The sequence below is a fragment of the Hoplias malabaricus genome, chromosome 2, assembly GCF_029633855.1.
Source record: "Hoplias malabaricus isolate fHopMal1 chromosome 2, fHopMal1.hap1, whole genome shotgun sequence".
In the NCBI taxonomy this organism is placed as follows: Eukaryota; Metazoa; Chordata; class Actinopteri; order Characiformes; family Erythrinidae; genus Hoplias; species Hoplias malabaricus.
Window position 1 is genome coordinate 69910281 of NC_089801.1, and position 21614 is coordinate 69931894.

General features: G+C 42.0%; 1 protein-coding gene across 4 annotated transcripts in view; it reads right to left on the bottom strand.

Annotated features, from left to right (window-relative positions):
• dhrsx (dehydrogenase/reductase (SDR family) X-linked) overlaps window positions 1-21614 on the bottom strand; it is a 68611-nt gene that overhangs the window by 46143 nt on the left and 854 nt on the right. The window contains exons 1-3 of one of the 4 annotated variants that reach the window (XM_066661483.1): window positions 8937-9085; window positions 4414-4521; window positions 120-188 (exon numbers count right to left, since the gene is read on the bottom strand). In XM_066661483.1, the coding sequence (XP_066517580.1) occupies window positions 120-188; window positions 4414-4521; window positions 8937-9039 (280 nt within the window). In that variant the 5' untranslated portion in view covers window positions 9040-9085. Of the gene's footprint in view, window positions 1-119; window positions 189-4413; window positions 4522-8936; window positions 9086-21614 lie in introns of those variants that run through there. The other 3 variants (XM_066661486.1, XM_066661484.1, XM_066661487.1) reach the window with 3 other exon arrangements.

The following is a 21614-nucleotide window of genomic DNA, read 5'->3' on the forward strand; positions in this document are numbered from 1 at the left end:
TGTTTTAATATTCCTTCCACGTCTCAAACACATTTCAATGTAACGCACTGTTGCTCAGGTGTTGCGTTTCCTCAAGGAGTGTGATGTTCCAACTGAGCAAATCAACTTCACCACTTTACCTTTTCCTTGATCCGTTTCCTCCTGGATCTTCTTCACAGCAGCCAGACCCTCATCTTCCTCATTCCCAGCTATAAAGAATACAGGGGAATAGAAGAATGATTTGCAAAACGCATTAATACCACCATTCCAGCAGCTTTTGCTTATTTGTGCTTGATGAATGCTATTATTTACATTGATGTTTTAATTATTATGAATGAAATATGGTCTGGAAATACAGTTACGGCTATGTTCTGTGTATCATGAAGCTATTTGGGCAAATCCTTAAGCCCTGCACTGCACCAACTTACAAAATTGGAACTCATCCCCCTCTGAAATGATGGCATTACAGGATGACAGGAGGATTCAGGATTGGAGTTTGAGGCACTTTTTTTTTTTTTTGGTGCAGTAGGTGCTCCTGAATTTTAATCTGTGATCCCGAGGGCAGCAGGCCGAAACTTCAGAGTCTGGTACTCCCTGTTGTTAAGAATATGGTATGAACATGTAGCTGCAGTGTTCTGTCTCTCTGCATTCAAATGAACAGGTCAGGAGAGGACCGACGTCACTGCTGCATGAGATCTCCTCATTAACTTTCAGCAGTTGCTTCTCTTCTACAGCTCAACAGTTTTTCATGGGGTGAAATAGAGTGCGGCACACTGTAAACATAATGCTTTATCAATAATACGCTATACGACATAAATACAATCACCAGCAAAAGAGTGGATGGGGAGGGGAAAATAAATAAAAAACCTCTTTTTGCAACCCATTTAAATTTGGAAAGATCTACTTTCATTTCTTGAGGACCAACTACAGAGGCTGTCAAACTAATTTCCAGTATCCAGTATAATGACATCACATCACTCAGCAGGCAGTTAGTCCACTGTTGCTGGTCTAAACAGGGCCATTGATTGGCAGAACTATTTAACCTGGAGGGCAATTGGTTTTAAGTAAGTGTGTGAAATTTTTGTTAACACTTTCGCTCCATTTAAGGTGGAACAGCAAATTTAAATAACTTCATCCAAAGGCTGGTTTGACCTGTTCTCTGGTGGCCAAAACTTTCGCATACACATCTGTACCAGCGTGCACAAAAATCCTGGATGTGACTGTGAAAAGACTGCCTCAAGTTTGCAACAGGAAATCTCTGAGGATTTGGGGGATTTGTGTTCAGTCTATTTAGGTCACGCTGTCTTCTGTGGAATCTTAAGGAACGAAGGTGTCCCTCCACAAAAATCTGCCTAGTGGAAGTAAATCAATTCCGGGATTTTGTGTGTCCAGATTAAGCTTCAGAAACCCCAATCAGGAGCTGCTGTAAGACTGACAAATACTGTCTCAGAACAGACACACAGGGTACACACTGAAGTGTAAGTACTGTACACTGTACCACTACAGTGTCTGTTTTTTTTTTCCTGACAAACAACCAGTGTTGCACATTGAACATTTTAATCAGGAAGTTGAAATGCTAATATAAGTAAAGTGAATAGGTCATTAGGAATCACGTTAAAGGCTCTGCATCCTGTTGATTCATATCCAAAAGTAGCTCTTTCTTATGTTCTTCTTAAAACGTAAAAGAAACCTCTGTTAATTAGAACTCCCCCAGTCTCACACAATGCCACCAAATTTGGAAAACAAGGGCAAGCACATTCCCCCTCCCTCCCCCACCCAAGACATGTCAAGCTCTGCTTCTCTTGGAACCTTGACTAACACAATGCCACTGGACCTGCTCAACACGCTTGAATGAGTTCGCTGTCCAGATCTGCTGGGCCTGCTGACATGCCCACTGGCCACCATTGTGTCTGTGATGAGAGAGGGAACCTGAAGAGCCAGGGCCATCCCACCCACTCAGAAAGGGAAAGACAACTGGACTCCCTCCTATTGGATTCCTTCCTTTGGATGACTGAAGCTAATTTCACACCAGATGCGGTAAATGCACTGCAACATGTGGCATGGCAAGCTGCACGCAACACGCTGCAATATTAATCAATGCAGCCTTTCACACCATGGGTCGCAAAAATAAGCTTTGGCATGCTTTGAGTCTATTTTTGACGTGTGCCGTGTGGCTCTTGCAGTTCCTAAGCAGATTCAACTCAATACAGTATTCAATATTCCTGAATGTTCAATCTAAGCCAATAAACATGTCAACAAGCAGCTATGTTTTAAAATTGTAGCAACATTTAAAGAGTTCAAACCCTGACCTTGTACGAGTAAGTCGATTTATATTTCTGCGTTGACTCAACACAGATCCTACGCCGTAGGCTATGCAACACCGTTGTTGTGAGCGTTTATACATCTGCATTGGTGTGTAATTTGCTGTGCAATTAAATTGCCACAGCACTAGGGCTGAATCTTAAACATCTTCCTCTATACTGTGTAGTACACAATGTAGTGGTGTAGTAGAATTGTGTTTATAAATCTTTAAAGTGTACTATTTAGGTAGGAGGTCATTGTTTCGGACAAAACATAGTTTACAGGTGCCAGGAAAGCAACAAATACAAAACCAGTACGTTTTTGCGACAGAGGAAATCTCTCGCTATAAATTTGTGCTGTCTGTGTCTCTGTGTGTGGAGGAGTTCATGTTCTTCTATTTCTTCGGTTCAACATAAACAATGTCTGTCCGACTACTGACCAATCATTGTGGTCTGCGTCGACCCAATGCGTAGTTACATTTCTGGAGTGGTGCATGTCAGGCTACGGCACAGGGTCCCCATTGACACTAAGGCGTAGGTTTGATGCAGAAGTAAAAACTGGATTTAGCAAAACCAAGAGTCTGGTGTGGCAGCAAAACATGTTTATGTTGTACGAACGTTTTTCAAACTATTTCTGTTATTTAAACATCCATCCATCCATTATCTGTAACCGCTTATCCAATTTAGGGTCGCGGGGGGTCCAGAGCCTACCTGGAATCATCGGGCGCAAGGCGGGAATACACCCTGGAGGGGGCGCCAGTCCTTCACAGGGCAACACAGACACACACACACACATTCTTTCACACACTCACACCTACGGACACTTTTGAGTCGCCAATGGGTTGAGTCGCCCGATGGGTTAAACCCTAGTGCCCGATGCAGTCCTCCAGGTGGACGGTCGTTTCTGGTTGAGAGTACGCTGTGCGCGTTTGGCTGCCGCTTCTCGCCAGTGTGTGTGAATTGAGCGTTCTGAGCAGTGTAGATTGTAAAGCGTCCTTGGGTGTCTAGAAAGGCGCTATATAAGTGTAACGATAATAATAATAATAATAATAATAATAATCCACCTACCAACGTGTGTTTTTGGACTGTGGGAGGAAACCGGAGCACCCGGAGGAAACCCACGCAGACACAGGGAGAACACACCAACTCCTCACAGACAGTCACCCGGAGCGGGAATCGAACCCACAACCTCCAGGTCCCTGAAGCTGTGTGGCTGCGACACTACCTGCTGCACCACCGTGCCACCCGATTTATAAATAACATGTCATATTTGTTTGGTAAAAGACTTCATCATTTCACTCTTTAATCGACCTCATATCTTTGGTTCCCCTGTTTTCAAGACAGGTGGAGGACTCTTGTCCCTCAGAAAATGAAAGGAAAGCACTGTAACCAAAAGCTCAGACTGAAAGCGTGTTAGATCTGCTGTACAAACCTCAAATACAGTCTGGGATCCAGATGTGACAGTGCAGTGGGAGCTTGTGAAACCTGAGCCGCTTTGAGTAAACTGAAACCGTTAAAGCCTATTCCAGTGTATAACATCTACTTTATGGTGTCCAACTAGGCACATACAGCTCGTAGCTGGTATAATCTTTGTAGAAAAGTATGAGATCATATGGGAAGCTCTGGAGCAGCTGCACATGAGCTTACTCGCTATGCTCAATACATGGTGTAACCTTGAGGGTTATACATTTCCTAAGCTTTGGGCTGCAATGAAGGGAAACCTCATGGTCCAAAATTTTGGAAGAGCTGGAGTAGTATTTGTGAGACAGAACTATCCAGATCATTAGCGAGGTAGTACCCATTGTTCCAGAGAACCCATATGACCTGCTCCACTGCTCAGTGCTGAGGGGGTTTATATTTCCCTAGCGAAAACTTGGCACAGGGCATGGTGACCTTACACACACTTGTGGCAGTTCCAGAAATTCCCAATCCACCTACAGGCCTTTCCTATGTTCATATCCTGTTACCAAACAGTTGAAGACAGCTGTCTTAAAGTCATTGTTAACCATTCTCTTTGTTGCACTGTGATGCATGTGCCTCTGATCTGAAATCAGTGCATGGGAATAAGAGTTTGTTATGACTATGTGATAACAGACCGACCGATGTAAGATTAATTCATAAAAGTACACTTTACCGATGACCACGTGCATGCCCAGGCTCGCGAGGTGTCGAGAAGTTTCAAAGCCCATTCCTCTGGCTCCCCCTGTCACTATGGCAACCCTCCCATTCTGTCTGGGCAAAACTGGGCAAGGGAAAAAAAATGGAGGAGGAGAGAAGAGGACAAAAGGAACATTAGAGGAAAATAATGATGATGCTACTTTTCAAGCTCGCTTTGGCCTTCGTGATCAAGGACATGTTCTCCGTCTCACAGGGACTTCTGAAAAGGAACTGGGGAAGATGTGTGTGTGTGTGGGTGGGTGATGGATGGAGAAACTGACTAGCATCATTGTATCATTCAACAGGCCTATCCCTAGACTGCAAACTGCAGCATCTGTCGGAGATACAAGGTTCAAGGAGCAAGAACCCCGTAGCTTATGAACGGCATCGATCCTACAGTGTGTTAAAAACAAACTAATAACACTGCAGTGTTCAACTTTTAGCTCCTCTTTAACTTCACTCTAGTGCCAGGATTTATCTGCTATTAGCGCCAGGTTGTGGATGATTAAGTCTCAGTGTTAAATCACTCCACATTTTCAAAACTGTGCCTTGCCACAGCAATCACTCTCTGAGGCACTGGCCGAGTTTTAGGGATCATAAATTAACTCAGCACATGCTCACCTACTACTGTCCAAACAATGATAGCATAGCCAGGCTTGTTCAGTTCCACCCATCAGTCACAGCACGCTTGGTCCACTCAATCAACTACACTCTTAAAAATAAAAAGGTGCTGCAAAGGGCTCTTATAAAACATAAGTTTGATGTGTTACATGACCCTCTTCCCATTGAAAAAAACAAAAGTTGGATCCAAAATGGCCGCCATGGTCACCACCCATCTTGAAAAGATTCCCCCCTCCCATATACTAATGTGCCACAAACAGGAAGTTAATATCACCAACCATTCCCATTTTATTAATGTGTATCCATATAAATGGCCCACCCTGTATATTATGAGCTAACATAAATAAAGAGGAGGCAAAAACATTAAGTCATGGATCATATAAAAACAGCAAACTTTCAAAATTTTGAACTGGACCTGTAGCACTTTCAAGGGCAGAGATGAGGAATGTATGTTTTTAGCTTGAACAGAGTCATTATAAATGAGAAGATAGGTCACTTGTTAGAAACTCATTGGGAAATCTCACAACATTCAATATGGCGTCATCAGGTGTACAATAATCCGTCAATTAAAACAGCCAATAAACTCATGGGTCTGTCACACCATCCATCCATTCTGATCCAATGCGTTGGTGATGCACCTGGGACGCCTAATTGCCTTGACAACCCCCCAACCCCCACCCATGCTTGCATTACAGAATTAAGTTCAATTCAGGCTATAACACATAGTCAAAGTGGTCATCAAATTAGCTTACACACTTAAAAATGTTGGTTCTACAAGTGTTCTTTGTTAAAGAAAATGGTTCTCTATAGAACCCTGAACACTTGAAATAACTTATGCAAGATTAAAGGGTTCTTTACATAATGAAGTGGGAATATTCTATAGATGGTTCTATATAGCACTTTAAGAGAAGGGTTCTGTATGGCACCATAAATGTTTCCTCTATCCGGTAAGATGTCCAGCTTGTAACAATTGAGGAATCATCACATAACCTACATAGAACTATTTCCTTTAATAAAGAACCCTTGTACAATCATAATTTTTAAGAGTGTAGGTAACCAGACCAGGATCTTATGGCACTCGTTCACTGCATGGTACCTTAACTACTCGACTCTATTTGCTTTTTGGTCCCTGTTCCATAGCCACTACAAGAAATGTAGCTGGTGATGTCGCAAAACACTGTCACGAACAGGAACTACAAGCTTTGAAAACCACAACAACGGCAGAGGCAAAGTTAAGCATTGTTTACTCATTATATTGGTTACGTGTTGTTGTTTGGGTCTAAACACAGCTCAGCCGCACATCCGTTCAGAGTCAGATCAGTGTAGGTTTTTGTTTCCTGTCGCACTGTCCAGCTCTCACTGAAGTCTTTCGTCGGCCACTAATACAAGAAGAGTTTGAACCTCTTCAAAAGACTGTGGCTTCATTTTACAACATGCCACTGTGAGTCTGGTAAAAACAAATGTGATCTCTACTGAAGGAATTACAAACCAATCTGTCTGAACATCTACTTTTCAAGGTTCACACGTCACGTTACATTCCATACTTGGCAAACTTGGAACCATGAATGAACTGGTTCCAAAAACGACCCCAGTTCCAGGTACCAATTTTGCCAAAGTGAAAACCAAACAAGGTCAAGTAGAGTCGAGTAGAGTAGTGCTTACCCTGCAGTGGTAAAGCACCATTAGTTAGGTGGGGGAAGACGAGGCATCTCTCATCTTGCTTTTTTTTTTAGCTCCAATCTGAGTTCAGCTCTTATTCCTTTCAGAAACAACCACATTCTGAGTTTATCTACACACCCTGTGGCTGACTGAAACAACATGACTACTGCTAATTGCAGTCACTTATCTGTGGCTGTGTCTTCTCTCACACTCTCACTCAATTACCTTTTTTTTTCAGTAGTTCACCTGATCCAGTAGTTAACAACCTAATTCACAGGAAAGAGAGCTGGTAAAGCGCATGTGGGAAAAGCTCTCTGTCGTTGTGTAGATATGCCAATGTGCAATAACGCCATGTGTGACAAACGCTACAAACCTGCCAACTTAAGTTGAACAAAGTACTATTTTAATCAGCCACAAGCCCACGAAAAAAGCACAAATTATATATTTCTAACAGTCCTCAGAGATCCAAACTAGATTTAAACAGTGCTAGACAGTTTGGAGAGAAATATGACAACATTAAAGAAGGTGTTTGGGTCCTTTTCAAGGTCAAATTACTCTTGTAGGGACTTAACATCAATCCATGAAGTGAATAAAATGCAAACAAAGGCTCACTGTGCTGAGGATATTACTCATTAAACAACTATGCCAAGGGGAATCGGTTGGTTCCAGGCTTCTGTAGAGGGCTTTCTTCAGATGTCTGCCTTCCTTTCTGTTACTAATAATCCTTCAGTGCTCTAACGCTGTGAACAAGAGACCACTGTTGAAGTGTATCTAATCCCTGGTCTCTATAAATCACTGTTACTTCACACTAATCCAAGCCAGTGTTTTCCAGCTTCAAACTGAATCCTGACCAGTGGTCACTGCTTTTGGGTTTAGTTTTGACACTTATTTTTCAGATGAAGTGTGATTATTTTCTGTAAATTAAGGTCCAGGCCTGTTTTTTTGTTTCTTTATTTAGTTGTGGTTGTGACATCACACCGTTTGATTGCTTCTGATTGTTCAGACTCATTTGCCGAGTTAGATACTTTGCTCAAAACCTGTTAAGATGAGACTTTTGAGGATGACGTCTTGGTCACTTTTTCACACACAACTCAACCAATCTGATCTTAAGTGCAATAATAGGTTAAAATAACAATACCACAGTATATCAGAATCTTCTAGCAAAGTATCCACAGGCCAATCGTTCATTGAAAATGTGTGTGAGGAACATTGCATAAACATCAGTTTGGAATTTAGGTCAGAGGCTGATCTGCTATTACTTATCATTACAGCGCAAGACTGTGCTTGGTTTCTCTGAAGGCTTAAATAGTGTCGTTTACACTTTACACTTTAAAATAAAGACCATTTATTATATTTTACCTCAAATTAAAACATGGCAAATGGAGTGGGAGTGTGGACACATACACTACTAATACAAAGCACTATAGAGTACAACGTGGTTTATTCATTTATCTTCTGTACCTGCTTCATCCTGTTCAGGGGTGCAGAGGGTCCAGACCTAGAATAATTAGGGCATGAGAAAGGTACATATACTGGACAGGGCACAAGTCCATCACACTCGCATTCATCCAATTACTCACACTGACAGTGTTGGCAGTTGCACTCAGTCACTCATACCTGTGGACAATTTCACACACACTTACCAACGGCGTAAACTCACACAGACTCAGAGAGAACATACCAGACTGTGACCCCAGGCCCCTGAGACCCCTAAATCCAGCCTGAATGTTTTTGTTGTTTTTTAAATTACTGATAAGACGAGATGGTTTAAAGTAAATGTTTAATAGCTAACTAAAATAAGAACATATAACATTTCAGAAGGTCAGATAATTCAAAGTACATTACTGTCACAGTGCATGAGATATAGGCAACAGATCCAGCAGTGAACTTCGGCACACACGGGCTGCGGTTCAAAACGATTCCTACTCCCTACGTAGTGCACTGCCGGGGCCATTCAAATATAATGAATACATTATATATTAGCTTCAGAGGCTTATGGCTGACTCCAAATGACTTTCATTTTAATTTGTAACGCACTACTGGACTACGTGATCGTTGTTTTATTACTGAAATGGTGCACTACACACGGAGAATGGAGCGATTGGGTATGCAGCCCTGAACTGAGGAGGAAAAAAGTTTGTAAGTTCCGTTAAAAACACAGAAAACAGGGAATAAAGACGAGTAGGGTTTTAGCAGAGAGCCGACGACCCCTGTGCTGACCTGGTAGGGCGAAGGACCTGTTGAAGAGCTGGTAGAGGAGGACTTTAAACCCGACCAAATACAGCCTGACGATGGGCAGCAAAAAACACACCAGCCACCGCATCTCGGCTCCGCGGTGTCGCTCTGTTTACGCTCCGGCCTCCAGCGCGGAACTAAAAGACCACAGCGCGCTCCCTGACCATAGTTCCGCCTTCTGACACGGAGGAGGATCACTACTAGTGACGTAGTAAGGGGGTCTCTGAGAACTGAAATATATAATAATTAAATACAAACAATACGAGAGAGAGAGAGAGAGAGAGAGAGAAAGAGAGAGAGAGAGAGATTAACATAGTAACATACGGATTGCTATGAGTTATGTGCACAAAGGCAATATGACACATTCTACTTCTTTTTCATTTTCTTTTTCTGCTTTTTATTATTATCATTATTCATTATTCAGTTTGTTTCATCAGTTCCATCAGTAGTCTGGGGTCATTGAGCATCTGGACTGGGCCCCAGGCCATCACAGGAATTCACACCCAGTCAGTCACTCACACACACCTGGGGGCTGTTTTACACAGTCACCCAGTCACTTATACACTCACACCTTTGGGCAATAAATTACAGTTTGTACCAGCCATGTTGTTGAGGGTCCCTCTTTAATCACCTCCAATTTTACTGAGGTTTCAGTTGCAGAGCTGAATTGAATTTAATTATTTTTTTTTTATAAACCTGTCCACAGTGTGTTCCTGCATTGTGCCCAATGATATTGACTATTCTCTGGAGCCACTGTGACCCTGACCAAGATCAGGTTCTTTTTAATTCATTAATAGTTGCGAGAGACCCTTTCCACTCAGATATGTTTAATTTCATTCTAATCAAATCACCAAGAACGCTTGCTTAAAAGCCTAGCATTTCCAATGATACACATATTAGAGACAAGGATTCTAGTATTTATTTCTGTGAGCTGCGCAGCAGTGTCTCAGCATTCAGAAGAAGCCTTTGCATCTGATTTATATCTAATCTCCATCTCGCTTATCTTCCAAAGGTCTTAAGATAAGCTTAAAATGGCAAATAATGTCAGAATGTATTCTCTGATAGTGGTGTATCTTTTCAGTTGGCTTGTTTGTTTCTGCAAACAAAGAGGAAAAAAAGTTTAGCCTTTGTGCGTTATGCTGATCATTCTTCAGGCTAAAATGTTTACTGTCTAGCAAGCAGGGCAAAACATCTATTTACCTTCTTTATTCAGAAAATTCAATTTCCAGAGCAATCAGACAGGCAGAGGGGACAAAGAATAATGAGACTGCCAGAGAAAAACCAGAAAGATCACAATTGACCTAAAATGACATGCCTAACTGGGTTATTGTCCAACATTTCAATTATTAGTCTACAGCATCAAGAGGCTACAGCCTACAAAATCTAGATTGATTGCATTCTGTTCTTCTGTGATTTAACACAGACACAAATTTAGTTCATATATTAAACCCATAGGATACAATAGTGTAACAAGAGGAGAGTTTGTATAACCGAATTATTATTGAGTGCTGTCAACTCATAAACACAGCGATCAGAACAGTATATGTGTAATATCCAATGGAACATAAGTATTTAAAGAGCTCTATGTGATTTTATGTAATTTATTAACTTGTAAAATTTAACAGTAAAATGTGAAGGACCTGACATGAAAGAATGTATTTTAGCACTGGCATCAGCACAAGAGCATTCCGTGTTTCAGAAAACCTGTTTGAAAAACGTCACTCCGGACTGGAATGGCTGTCTCTGTTGTTGTGGTTTACCTACTGGACCACCAGAGGTCACTGAGATCAATGCACTACTGAGTTGGAAGGGATTTGGAATGTAAATTGCAAGTCTGGTCATTCATTCATAATCTGTAAGCGCTTATCCAGTTCAGGGTCGCGGTGGTTTCCAGAGCCTACCTGAAATCATTGGGCTCAAGGCAGGAATACACCCTGGAGGGGGCGCCAGTCCTTCACAGGTAAACACACACACATTCACACCTACGGACACTTTTGAGTCACCAATCCACCTAACAACGTGTGTTTTTGGACTGTGGGAGGAAACCGGAGTACCCAGAGGAAACACACGCGGACACAGGGAGAACACACCAACTCCTCACAGACAGTCACACGGAGGAAACCCATGCAGACACAGGGAGAACACACCACACTCCTTACAGACAGTCACCCGGAGGAAACCCACGCAGACACAGGGAGAACACACCACACTCCTTACAGACAGTCACCCGGAGGAAACCCACGCAGACACAGGGAGAACACACCACACTCCTCACAGACAGTCACCCGGAGGAAACCCACGCAGACACAGGGAGAACACACCACACTCCTCACAGACAGTCACCCGGAGGAAACCCACACAAACACAGGGAGAACACACCGCGCTCCTCACAGACAGTCACCCGGAGGAAACCCACACAAACACAGGGAGAACACACCACGCTCCTCACAGACAGTCACCCGGAGGAAACCCACGCAGACACAGGGAGAACACACCACACTCCTCACAGACAGTCACCCGGAGGAAACCCACGCAGACACAGGGAGAACACACCACACTCCTCACAGACAGTCACCCGGAGGAAACCCACGCAGACACAAGGAGAACACACCACACTCCTCACAGACAGTCACCCGGAGGAAACCCACGCAGACACAGGGAGAACACACCACACTCCACACAGACAGTCACCCGGAGGAAACCCACGAAGAAACAACCAATAATATTTTCGTTTAAATTTTATATGTAAAATGTTTTTAAAAATAAAATGCATTCTAGGTCTTCTGAAAGCTCTAGATATGTAACTGACTGTTAAAACATGATGTAGTATAGACTATTGGTGTCCGTTAGGGTTAGGGTTCGATGTCATAAATAGAAAATAGTGATGGCAGCTCTAGGCGTTTACCGAAGGAGTCACTGTAAAATATGTAAATATGTGTGTTACAAGCCTTAAGTACAAAGTGTGTTCGACTGGAAGAAACTATCAAACCCGATTTATTTTCCCTGCCGTTCAACCCTCTTTTCATACTCTCACTATTGTAGGAAAACAGCACCTACCCATAATATTGCATGAACATTTCAGTGCATTTCAATACTGGTTGATACTCTTCAGATAGTGGAAACTGTTTAGGAGGAGAAAAGGTTGGATCACTACAATGCCAGACTCTGGTGTAAACCTCAGTGTGACAGAAGGGGTTTATACACTGTCAATCAATATTTGACTCAGAACAAATGCACAGTTTGATGCAAAAGGAAGACTGGGTGAGATGACATTGAGCTGTGACAGATAAGAGGATTGAAAGCTGTGCCCAGACATTGGCCTTGAGTGGTCCCCTCAATAGCAGACACTGGACGTTAAACAAGGGCCTGAATTAAAGTGTGTTTTGTCCACTGAAGGTCTAACACAAAGACAAAAGTCAAAACAGGACTAAAAAAAATGTTCAGCGTCAGCATGCTGTCCTCATTAGCATTAGCTGAACAATGGAGCTCGTACACCTCTCCTCTCACAGAGTGTGTGAACAGCTCCACCCCCAGTGATCTGCTCTCTGAACCTAATCAATAAAATGCTGATTAAGTAATTATCTCTAATTCGACTGAATAGGCTTGGTACGTCCTCGCAACTGGCGGGAACCAGCAAAGTCGATTTCTGTTACAGGACGTTCTATGGTGTTCTCAGCAGTCACCGTCAAAGGAAAACTCATTTATTTATTTATTTATTTACTTCATAGTGAGGCAACAACATGGAAACTCTCAGCCAAAGGGCAACATTCTGGAAAAGCTGACATATAATAAACACATGCCACCTCAAATAATACACTGTCCACCCAAAATAGTGCAACACTAATGTTCTAATGGCTAGACCTCTTAAATAAATTTCCAGATCCACCTTAAATCGTGCAGCAGATATTCTGGTGCCTAGGCTTCTTATGTAGATTTGTAGACGCACTTTAAATGGTACAGCAGTTACGTTCTTGTCCCTAGGATTCTTAGTTAAGTTTGCTGGTCCACCTTAAATGGTGCAGCAGTTATAGTCTAGTGTCTAGGCTACTTAGTTAAGTTTGCCGGTCCACCTTAAATGGTGCAGCAGTTATAGTCTGGTGCCTAGGCTTCTTAGATAAGTTTGCAGATCCACCTTAAATGGTGTAGCAGTTATAGTCTGGTGCCTAGGCTTCTTAGATAAGTTTGCAGATCCACCTTAAATGGTGTAGCAGTTATAGTCTGGTGCCTAGGCTTCTTAGATAAGTTTGCAGATCCACCTTAAATGGTGTAGCAGTTATAGTCTGGTGCCTAGGCTTCTTAGATAAGTTTGCAGATCCACCTTAAATGGTGTAGCAGTTATAGTCTGGTGCCTAGGCTTCTTAGATAAGTTTGCAGATCCACCTTAAATGGTGCAGCAGTTATAGTCTGGTGTCTAGGCTACTTAGATAAGTTTGCTGGTCCACCTTAAATGGTGTAGCAGTTATAGTCTGGTGTCTAGGCTTCTTGGTTAAGTTTGCTGGTCCACATTAAATGGTGTAGCAGTTATAGTCTGGTGCCTAGGCTTCTTAGATAAGTTTAGTTAAGAGAGGTGTTCCTCACTCTTTAGGAATATGAGGCAAAAACACTCAGAGGAACTCAGATTCAAAAAGACAAACCCCTAAAGAACTTCAGGAAAGAGTGCTGAGGGGAACCAAGACTAAAAGAGAAGCGATGTCTTGTTGAATCTTGTTCTCTGTGTTTCTCGTCATGTTCCTAGGGTTTCCTTCTGAGTTCCTTCCTTGGATCCTCTAGGTGTTTCTTTGTGATGCTCCTTGGAAGCTTTTCCCTCTGAGTCTTGGTTCCTCTCATTATTTTACAGGGTCTGGACCTGAGGTACTCTAAAGCTGCTTCAGGGCAATGATGTTAAAAGCACTATATAAATAAAGCTGAATTGAACTGACTCACTATGTGAAATGAAAAGCAGTTGTTGTTGGGTTTTTTTTTCCCTGCGACTGTGAGTAGCCCCTGGGGGGATGTAGCAATGTAGCAGACCTAAGCCATGGTTCTGGGATGCACATGGAGCACGAGCAGGTGTGTGAGGTTTCCTCAAGTTCTGCTAGGGTTACGTAAACAGTGAACATGGCTTCTTTTTTTGTTGTTTGTTTGGCTCTGAGGTATTCTGTGAAGAAGATTTTTTAGAGACCAGGCACTTGAAGCTGGTGACTGAAATCTTGGCTTTGTGCCTTTACAGTGCACCATGAAAGTGATTATTGAATATTTTTACATGTTTAACATAAAGCAAAATTCATAGGCAATAAAGAACGAAACCTGTTTATGCTCCAAAGAGTGGGTCCCCAACATGAAGCAGCCATGTTTAAAACAGGTTTAATATAGAATCTCATAAATTCTGGCCGCTAGGTGCCAGTAAAATGGCTATTACACAACACAAAGAGGAACCATCCGAGCAAATGAGTATAATAAAGCTGACTATCTTTGGGATGTTGCATTGAATCTATACTGTAAGTAATTAGTAGGTCCCACTTAACTGTGTAGTCTGTGATGTGCCCTACGCTGCAGATGTGCCAGATGTGCACTTCCCTGTAAAAGTAACTATGGAACACAACAATGTAGACCACGGTGACTGAGATGACTACTACACCACTACAGTTTTACTACTCAGGGTGGAGGAAGACATTTGAGATTCAGCCCTAATGGTTTGATGGTGTAATTGCAGAGTACATGTACATCTCCAAAGGGCAACCCCCGGGGGTTGGGTTCCAAGACCACCCGCGAAAAACGAATTTCCGCGAAGTAGAGGAAAGATATTTTTTAATGTATTTAACGAGTATTTGGACTTTTAAAACCCTCCCTGTTACTGTTAACAACCCACACTTTGCATTAAACAGTCATTCTATAATGTTTTTCAGCTGGAACTACATGTGATATCCTACCAGTTTCTTTAATAGAGTCATTCCTAAGCTGTGATTTAGTGTCAGTAAATTTCACTCGGATGTGGACATGAACAACACATGTACTGCACGTAAGAAATACTTGTAAATGATATATTTTGTCACCTACAGGCCCAGTCTAATACATGTAAATAATAAAAAAAATACTTTTGGCTATTCATTTTTCACGGTTTTCCTAGATTTTCCCTGAATATCTGCGATATAGCGGCCATAAGCCCCCTTGAAAAAACTCGTGAAGTAGCGAATCCACGAAAGATGAACCGCGAAGTAGCGAGGGATTACTGTATATTTCAGAATCATTGTACAAATCCCGGGAACGGTATTCCAATCAAATACGAACAAAAATAAACACAGAGGCAGGCAACTCTGTTAATACGTTGGCTAAAATAGCCAATTCACAAATGGTCATACGCAACATTTGGGGCACATTTCGGTTAACGGTTTTAAAAAGACATTATCAGAACAGAGATTAGAGGAAAGAAATGAGAGAACTGTGCGAAACTAGTGAAAATAATGTGTGGTGTGTTCTCCCTGTGTCCGCGTGGGTTTCCTCCGGGTGACTGTCTGTGAGGAGTGTGGTGTGTTCTCCCTGTGTCCGCATGGGTTTCCTCCGGGTGACTGTCTGTGAGGAGTGTGGTGTGTTCTCCCTGTGTCTGCGTGGGTTTCCTCCGGGTGACTGTCTGTGAGGAGTGTGGTGTGTTCTCCCTGTGTCCATGTGGGTTTCCTCCGGGTGACTGTCTGTGAGGAGTGTGGTGTGTTCTCCCTGTGTCCGCGTGGGTTTCCTCCGGGTGACTGTCTGTGAGGAGTGTGGTGTGTTCTCCCTGTGTCCGCGTGGGTTTCCTCCGGGTGACTGTCTGTGAGGAGTGTGGTGTGTTCTCCCTGTGTCCGTGTGGGTTTCCTCCGGGTGACTGTCTGTGAGGAGTGTGGTGTGTTCTCCATGTGTCCGCGTGGGTTTCCTCAGGGTGACTGTCTGTGATGAGTGTGGTGGGTTCTCCCTGTGTCCGCGTGGGTTTCCTCCGGGTGACTGTCTGTGAGGAGTGTGTTGTGTTCTCCCTGTGTCCGCGTGGGTTTCCTCCAGGTGCTCCGGTTTCCTCCCACAGTCCAAAAACACACGTTGGTAGGTGGATTGGCGACTCAGAATTGTCCGTAGGTGCGAGTGTGTGAGTGAATGTGTGTGTTGCCCTGTGAAGGATTGGCGCCCCCTCCAGGGTGTATTCCCGCATTGCGCCCAATGATTCCAGGTAGGCACTGGACCCACCCCCACCCCGACCCTGAACTGAAATAATACAAAAAAAAATATTCACAAATAACCATCTCCTGTTTTTGAACACTGTTTCTATAGGCTCAGAAATAAAGCATGTGGTAAGAGCACCCACAGTGGAAATGGCAGGTTTGGGCTCCTAAATAATAATGAGTCAAGACTGCAACAAAGCGGTTTAGGGTTTTGCAATTGGCCTGTTTTTCTTCCCCCTTTTTCCTCTGCGTTTAAAGGGAGAGACAGCAGTGTTTTATTAATTTTAATGTCGAGGGAAATTCTAAAACGTGGCCTGTGCAAAAGTCACATTGTCTGAATGCGCTGTGTGTCTGCAGTAGATGTTATTGACTAGTGAAGAGGGAAATAGCAGGAATCTCAGCAGCTGAATGTGAACGCTTCAGAATCTGAAAAGCTCCGGCACCATATTGATGTGCCACATCACGCGGCCTTGTTTATTTTGCCTTGCAGTCGGAGTCTGCTCATCTTTAAACGCCCTTTAGAATGCTCCGCCCGGTCCATGCCTTGACCACGAGTGTGTGTGTGTCTTTCAAGTATGACCTTAGCTTTGGTTCTCCAGCTTCTCAGAACTGCATGCCTGCCAGACACACACACACACACACAGATGTTTTTCTACAACGTCAGGACATGGGTTCACATTTCTCCAATATGAAAGGCTTTACCTAAATGCTGTAGCTCTTCTGTGAGGATTTGATTGCATTCAGCTCTAGGGATATTGGTGAGGTCAGATACTGGTGTTGAAAGGACTGTGCTGGACCACAAACACTCATCACAATGGGATGGGTCCGGAGTACACATCACTTGAGAGCATTCTGCACTCTTCTAGTCCACGTTTGGCGTTACACATGGTGACCTTAGGCTCGTGTGACTGCTCTGTAGGATCCTGTCCAGCAACAATACCTTCCTATGGAGGTCATATAGAGAATACACTTCTACACGGTTTCATTTACAGTCAAACTTTATGCTGAACGGAATATTAATTAATAAATTAATTCATCCATTGGATACATTCATTAATTCATATTGAGTAACTGTTTCATCCTGATCACAGTTGGTCTGGGGTCTATTCTAAGCAAGGCAAGAACACACCCAGGGCATGGCACCAGTTCATCACAGGGCACACACACACACACACACACACACACACCTGCAGACAGTTTCACCCAGATTTATGCTTCCTATTAGGCTACAAAACTACTTAAAATGTGTCCAGTTACATTTGATTCTATTTGTTATTGGAATTATATAAGTATGAAGGTATATTTAAGCAGATATTTATTTGTTTATATGTCCCTTTGATGTATAATTTATATGTAAGAAGATACCATTAAATATATATATATGTATAAAGCAGCTATATGACCCCAAGTGATGTCAGTCCTAAAGTTATATGAAAACAAACAGACTTTCACACAAACAAACAAGCGTGCGCACACACACACACACACACACACACACACTTGGATACTGCTGGATGGCAAAACAGCTGTCGTATCAGACTTGGTTTGCGTCTACGGTCTCCCTGTCAGAATGCATTGAGAACAGCAGTAACTGAATTAATCCACAACCAGGGGCCACTTGAGGCCAAACCAGCCACTCTCCAGAGCTCCATTCTGTCCATTCTTTCTCTCTCTCTCTCTCTCTCTCTCTTTCTCTCTCTCTCTCTCTCTCTCTCTCTCCCTCTCTCTCTCTCTCTCTCTCTCTGAATCCTAAAAAACACGCGAAGCCCAAGCTCAGTTTCATTTGATTAATCGACGATGAAAGAGGTAGAAACATAAATAAAAGCAGAGAGGCGCGTGCCCTCTATTCGTCCTTCACACACCGCACCGGCACGCGCGTGCACGAGCCGTGCAGTGTACTATACTACGGTGCGTTAGCGCGGGCGCGAGCGTGCGCGCTTTTTGGGATGCGCGGCACGTCTCGTGCAGCAGCGTTTAAGCGGTGACTCACACACGCGCGCGCGCGCACACACACACACACAATACTGGAACAAAAAAATGATAATGAATATAATAAATAAATAAATAAACAGCAGGAGGAAAAGAGGGGAAAAAAACATGGAGCAAAACACGAACGAAGATAAAACAACCGCAGGAATCTCTCATTTACGGGGTTTGTGGGAAACCGCCGGTACCGGTAGAATAGGGCTGTGAGCTGAAATGCGCGGGGAATAACGCTGCAGACCGTACTCCACAGAGCAGCGCTACAGGTCTCTACAAACTTCCAGCGCCTCGTGCTGCGTCGCTGAATGACCTCCCTGAATCTACACTGACTTACACTCGCTCTTAAAGCGGTGGACTACATTATCACCCGCATACAGGTCCATTCACAGTGTTCCTACAATATCCGCAGTGGTGTCCAGGAAGCACCCATTGTTGAATGAACACCTGCAGTGTGGGATAAACACAGAAAGTTTGGAGGAAGCGTTACAATCGGTGCAAAACGTTTATTCATTCATTCACTGCTGAAAAAAATAGTATTGTAAAAAAAAACATTGCCATTGTCGGATAAACACAGACACTGTTAACAAAAACACAACAAATGTTGAACAAACGACACAAATTAAACATCACTGCTGAATAAACACAACAAATAAACACCACCACTGTGGAATAAACAACTCTAAATAAACACCAGCAGCAATGGGTTAAACCAATATGGCGTCTGCCATGAATTAAGAAAGTGTTTAATGTACATTTGCACTGTCACATTCAGATCTGCAGTGCTGATTAAACACTTTTTTATTCCCGGTTAAAATCAACACAACATAGAACTCTTCAGAGGAACAGTGCAGAATTTATAATATAATTGTAGCCCTGAACACCACAGGTGTTATTTCAGCACTGAGGACCTCTCTCTGAAGGAAGATGTTTGGAGCTCGTCTGTTGTCTGTAGGGGACCCAACCTGCAGAGTAACAATAGCGCTCGCTTTAATGAGCCCTTAATAGTGTCTAAGCGCAAAAATGTGAGTCGAATTTAGTTCCACTGTGCAGCTTCACAACCGCATCACTTAATTATGGTGGAGAAACACACCACGCACTGCTGCATCTGGGCACGTCCCTCTGTTTCTTATTGATGCAGGGGGTTTTCAGTTACAGACACATTAATGAAGACAGGGTTGACAACCAGAAACAGCAACACGTGGTTAAAGCATTTTAAACAACTGATGCAATTGATTTCCCTGCCCCATGTTATTATATTATATTAAATGCCTGTAATATCGGCGTAGTTACACATTAATAACACATACAACAACAACAGCAATTTGGGATGTATTCATGAATTAGAAAAGCACAATTTAGAGAAGTACACCTCTATTGACTTCATTACGTACACATGTGCTTTTATAAGTGTTTTGAGATTTTTATGGTGTATATATAGATATGTAATTACATATGTATAAGTGTGGGAATTATTGCATTGATAATGCCTTTACATAAGCTGTGCTTGGGTCTTAAATGAGTAATAAATGAGCTGTTAGTCACAGTGATGTTGCATGTATTGTCAACATATTGTGGATTATGGATATTTTAAAAAAAAGAGTAGTAAATGTGTAGTTACATGCTTATTAGAGATGTTTTGATTCTTTATTAGAAGATTATTCATAGCTAGCTCTCCATGACACTCAGCAGGAGGGCTGCTAAATGTTGTCTGAAAAGCCACACAGAGGGGGTGCGTTCAGAAAGCAACAGCTAATATACTGCAATTCAATTCAATGTGATCATTAATAAATAAATAAATAAATAAATAAAGTCTGTTAATAAATGTGAACTATTATAGCATTTAACTACAGCTCATAATACGACAGCTTGGCGTATAGCTTTCTTTTTGTCTTTACCTCCTGCAACTAAATAAAACAAATGTCTATTTTTAGCGTTTTAAAAAACACTGGCCGGTTATGTCAAATTTTCAGAAATATATCCTTGTGTAAAGTTCAGAATTTGAAGGGAAATGACCAGTTTTTTTCCTCTGAATTTGCACCAATGATTACCATGCTACTGGTACCCCTCCCTCCTATTCATGGTAAGCCCCTCTCTAATTCCCAGCAGGAGGGTCGCCCCTTGGCCACAGGCCTAATCAACATGCTTGAGAAAGCTACAGTCAGTTTTACTGAAAGCTAATTGACTTGCAGCCACAACAACACATGCTAAAAGCGTTTTAAAAAGGCTGAAAGCAGCTGCAAGCAAATATGTCATGTTTTAATGAGCGACGCTCCATAGCCACATGACTCATACCTGACTGACCAAGCTGAACTGCAAAAGATTGTGTGGAACACTTTTTATTTTGATGCTATTGATGGCCTGGTGTTTGTTATTACTATGTAATTCCACATTAACAAAAGCTACATGTGTTGACAATATAACTACTGATGATATAATAACTGTTACAGATGGATTATAACTGTAGGTAATGCATATTGCCTTCTGTATTTACCCATATGTTTACACTAGCATGTGTTAAAAGCATTGTAAAGGGATCGAAAAGCAGCAGAAGAGACGCATGGCTCAAACTTGAATGGAAAATGCAGTTACACATACAATATCATAATAACAACAATATGGTTAACAGGAAAGTAGTTACACATTTTTATTATCTGTAACAACATTGTAATTACTGGTATTACATAATCAATTATTGTATGAATGAATTTCATGTGTTTATAAGAGTTTTCTTTCCCCACATTATTGCGTTTCTAATAACTGTGCTGTTAAATGTTGACCGCAGATGAATAAAAATTAAGTGTAGGTAAAGTTTATCGACTCCAGTATGCACTCATGTACTAGCGCAAGAATTTCTAAATAATAACAGCATACTTATGCAGTTACACATTTATAATTTGCTGATTACATCAATGTAACAACTGGTGATACCTTGTCACATCTTAGGTGTATCAATTTGTAGCTGTATTTACTAAAATATTTAGAGAAACATTAGTTTAAGTTTCTCTAATTACCGTGTCGTTACATGTTAATAACACATGCAACAACAATGTAACTCCTGGTGATGTATTGTCTGTTATAAATGTATTCCATATATGGCACTGGTAATGGATATCAATTCCAAATGTGCTCATGTATTAGCCCAAGGGTTTTATAATGAAAGTAGATTTGGCACAACTTTAGTCTATTAACTGTGTAGTTACACATTTATAACATATGTAACAATAACTACTAGAGTTTATATGTAAAGCATATGTGTATCAACTTCAGTATTTACTCACTGAAGACTATAGGTGTTCCCATTTTATTTTGAGTGCCTTTAATTACTGTGTAGGTATGTTATAGCAACACATGCAACAGCATTGCAACTCCGGACGATGTATTTCCTGTAAGTGGAAGATTCCAGATGAAGAATTAATAATGCACACCCTTATTTACTCATCTGTATATTGTCTGTTATTTGTTTTTTGATAATAATAGTAGATGTAGTACTACTTTATACTGTCCCTATTAACTGTGTAGT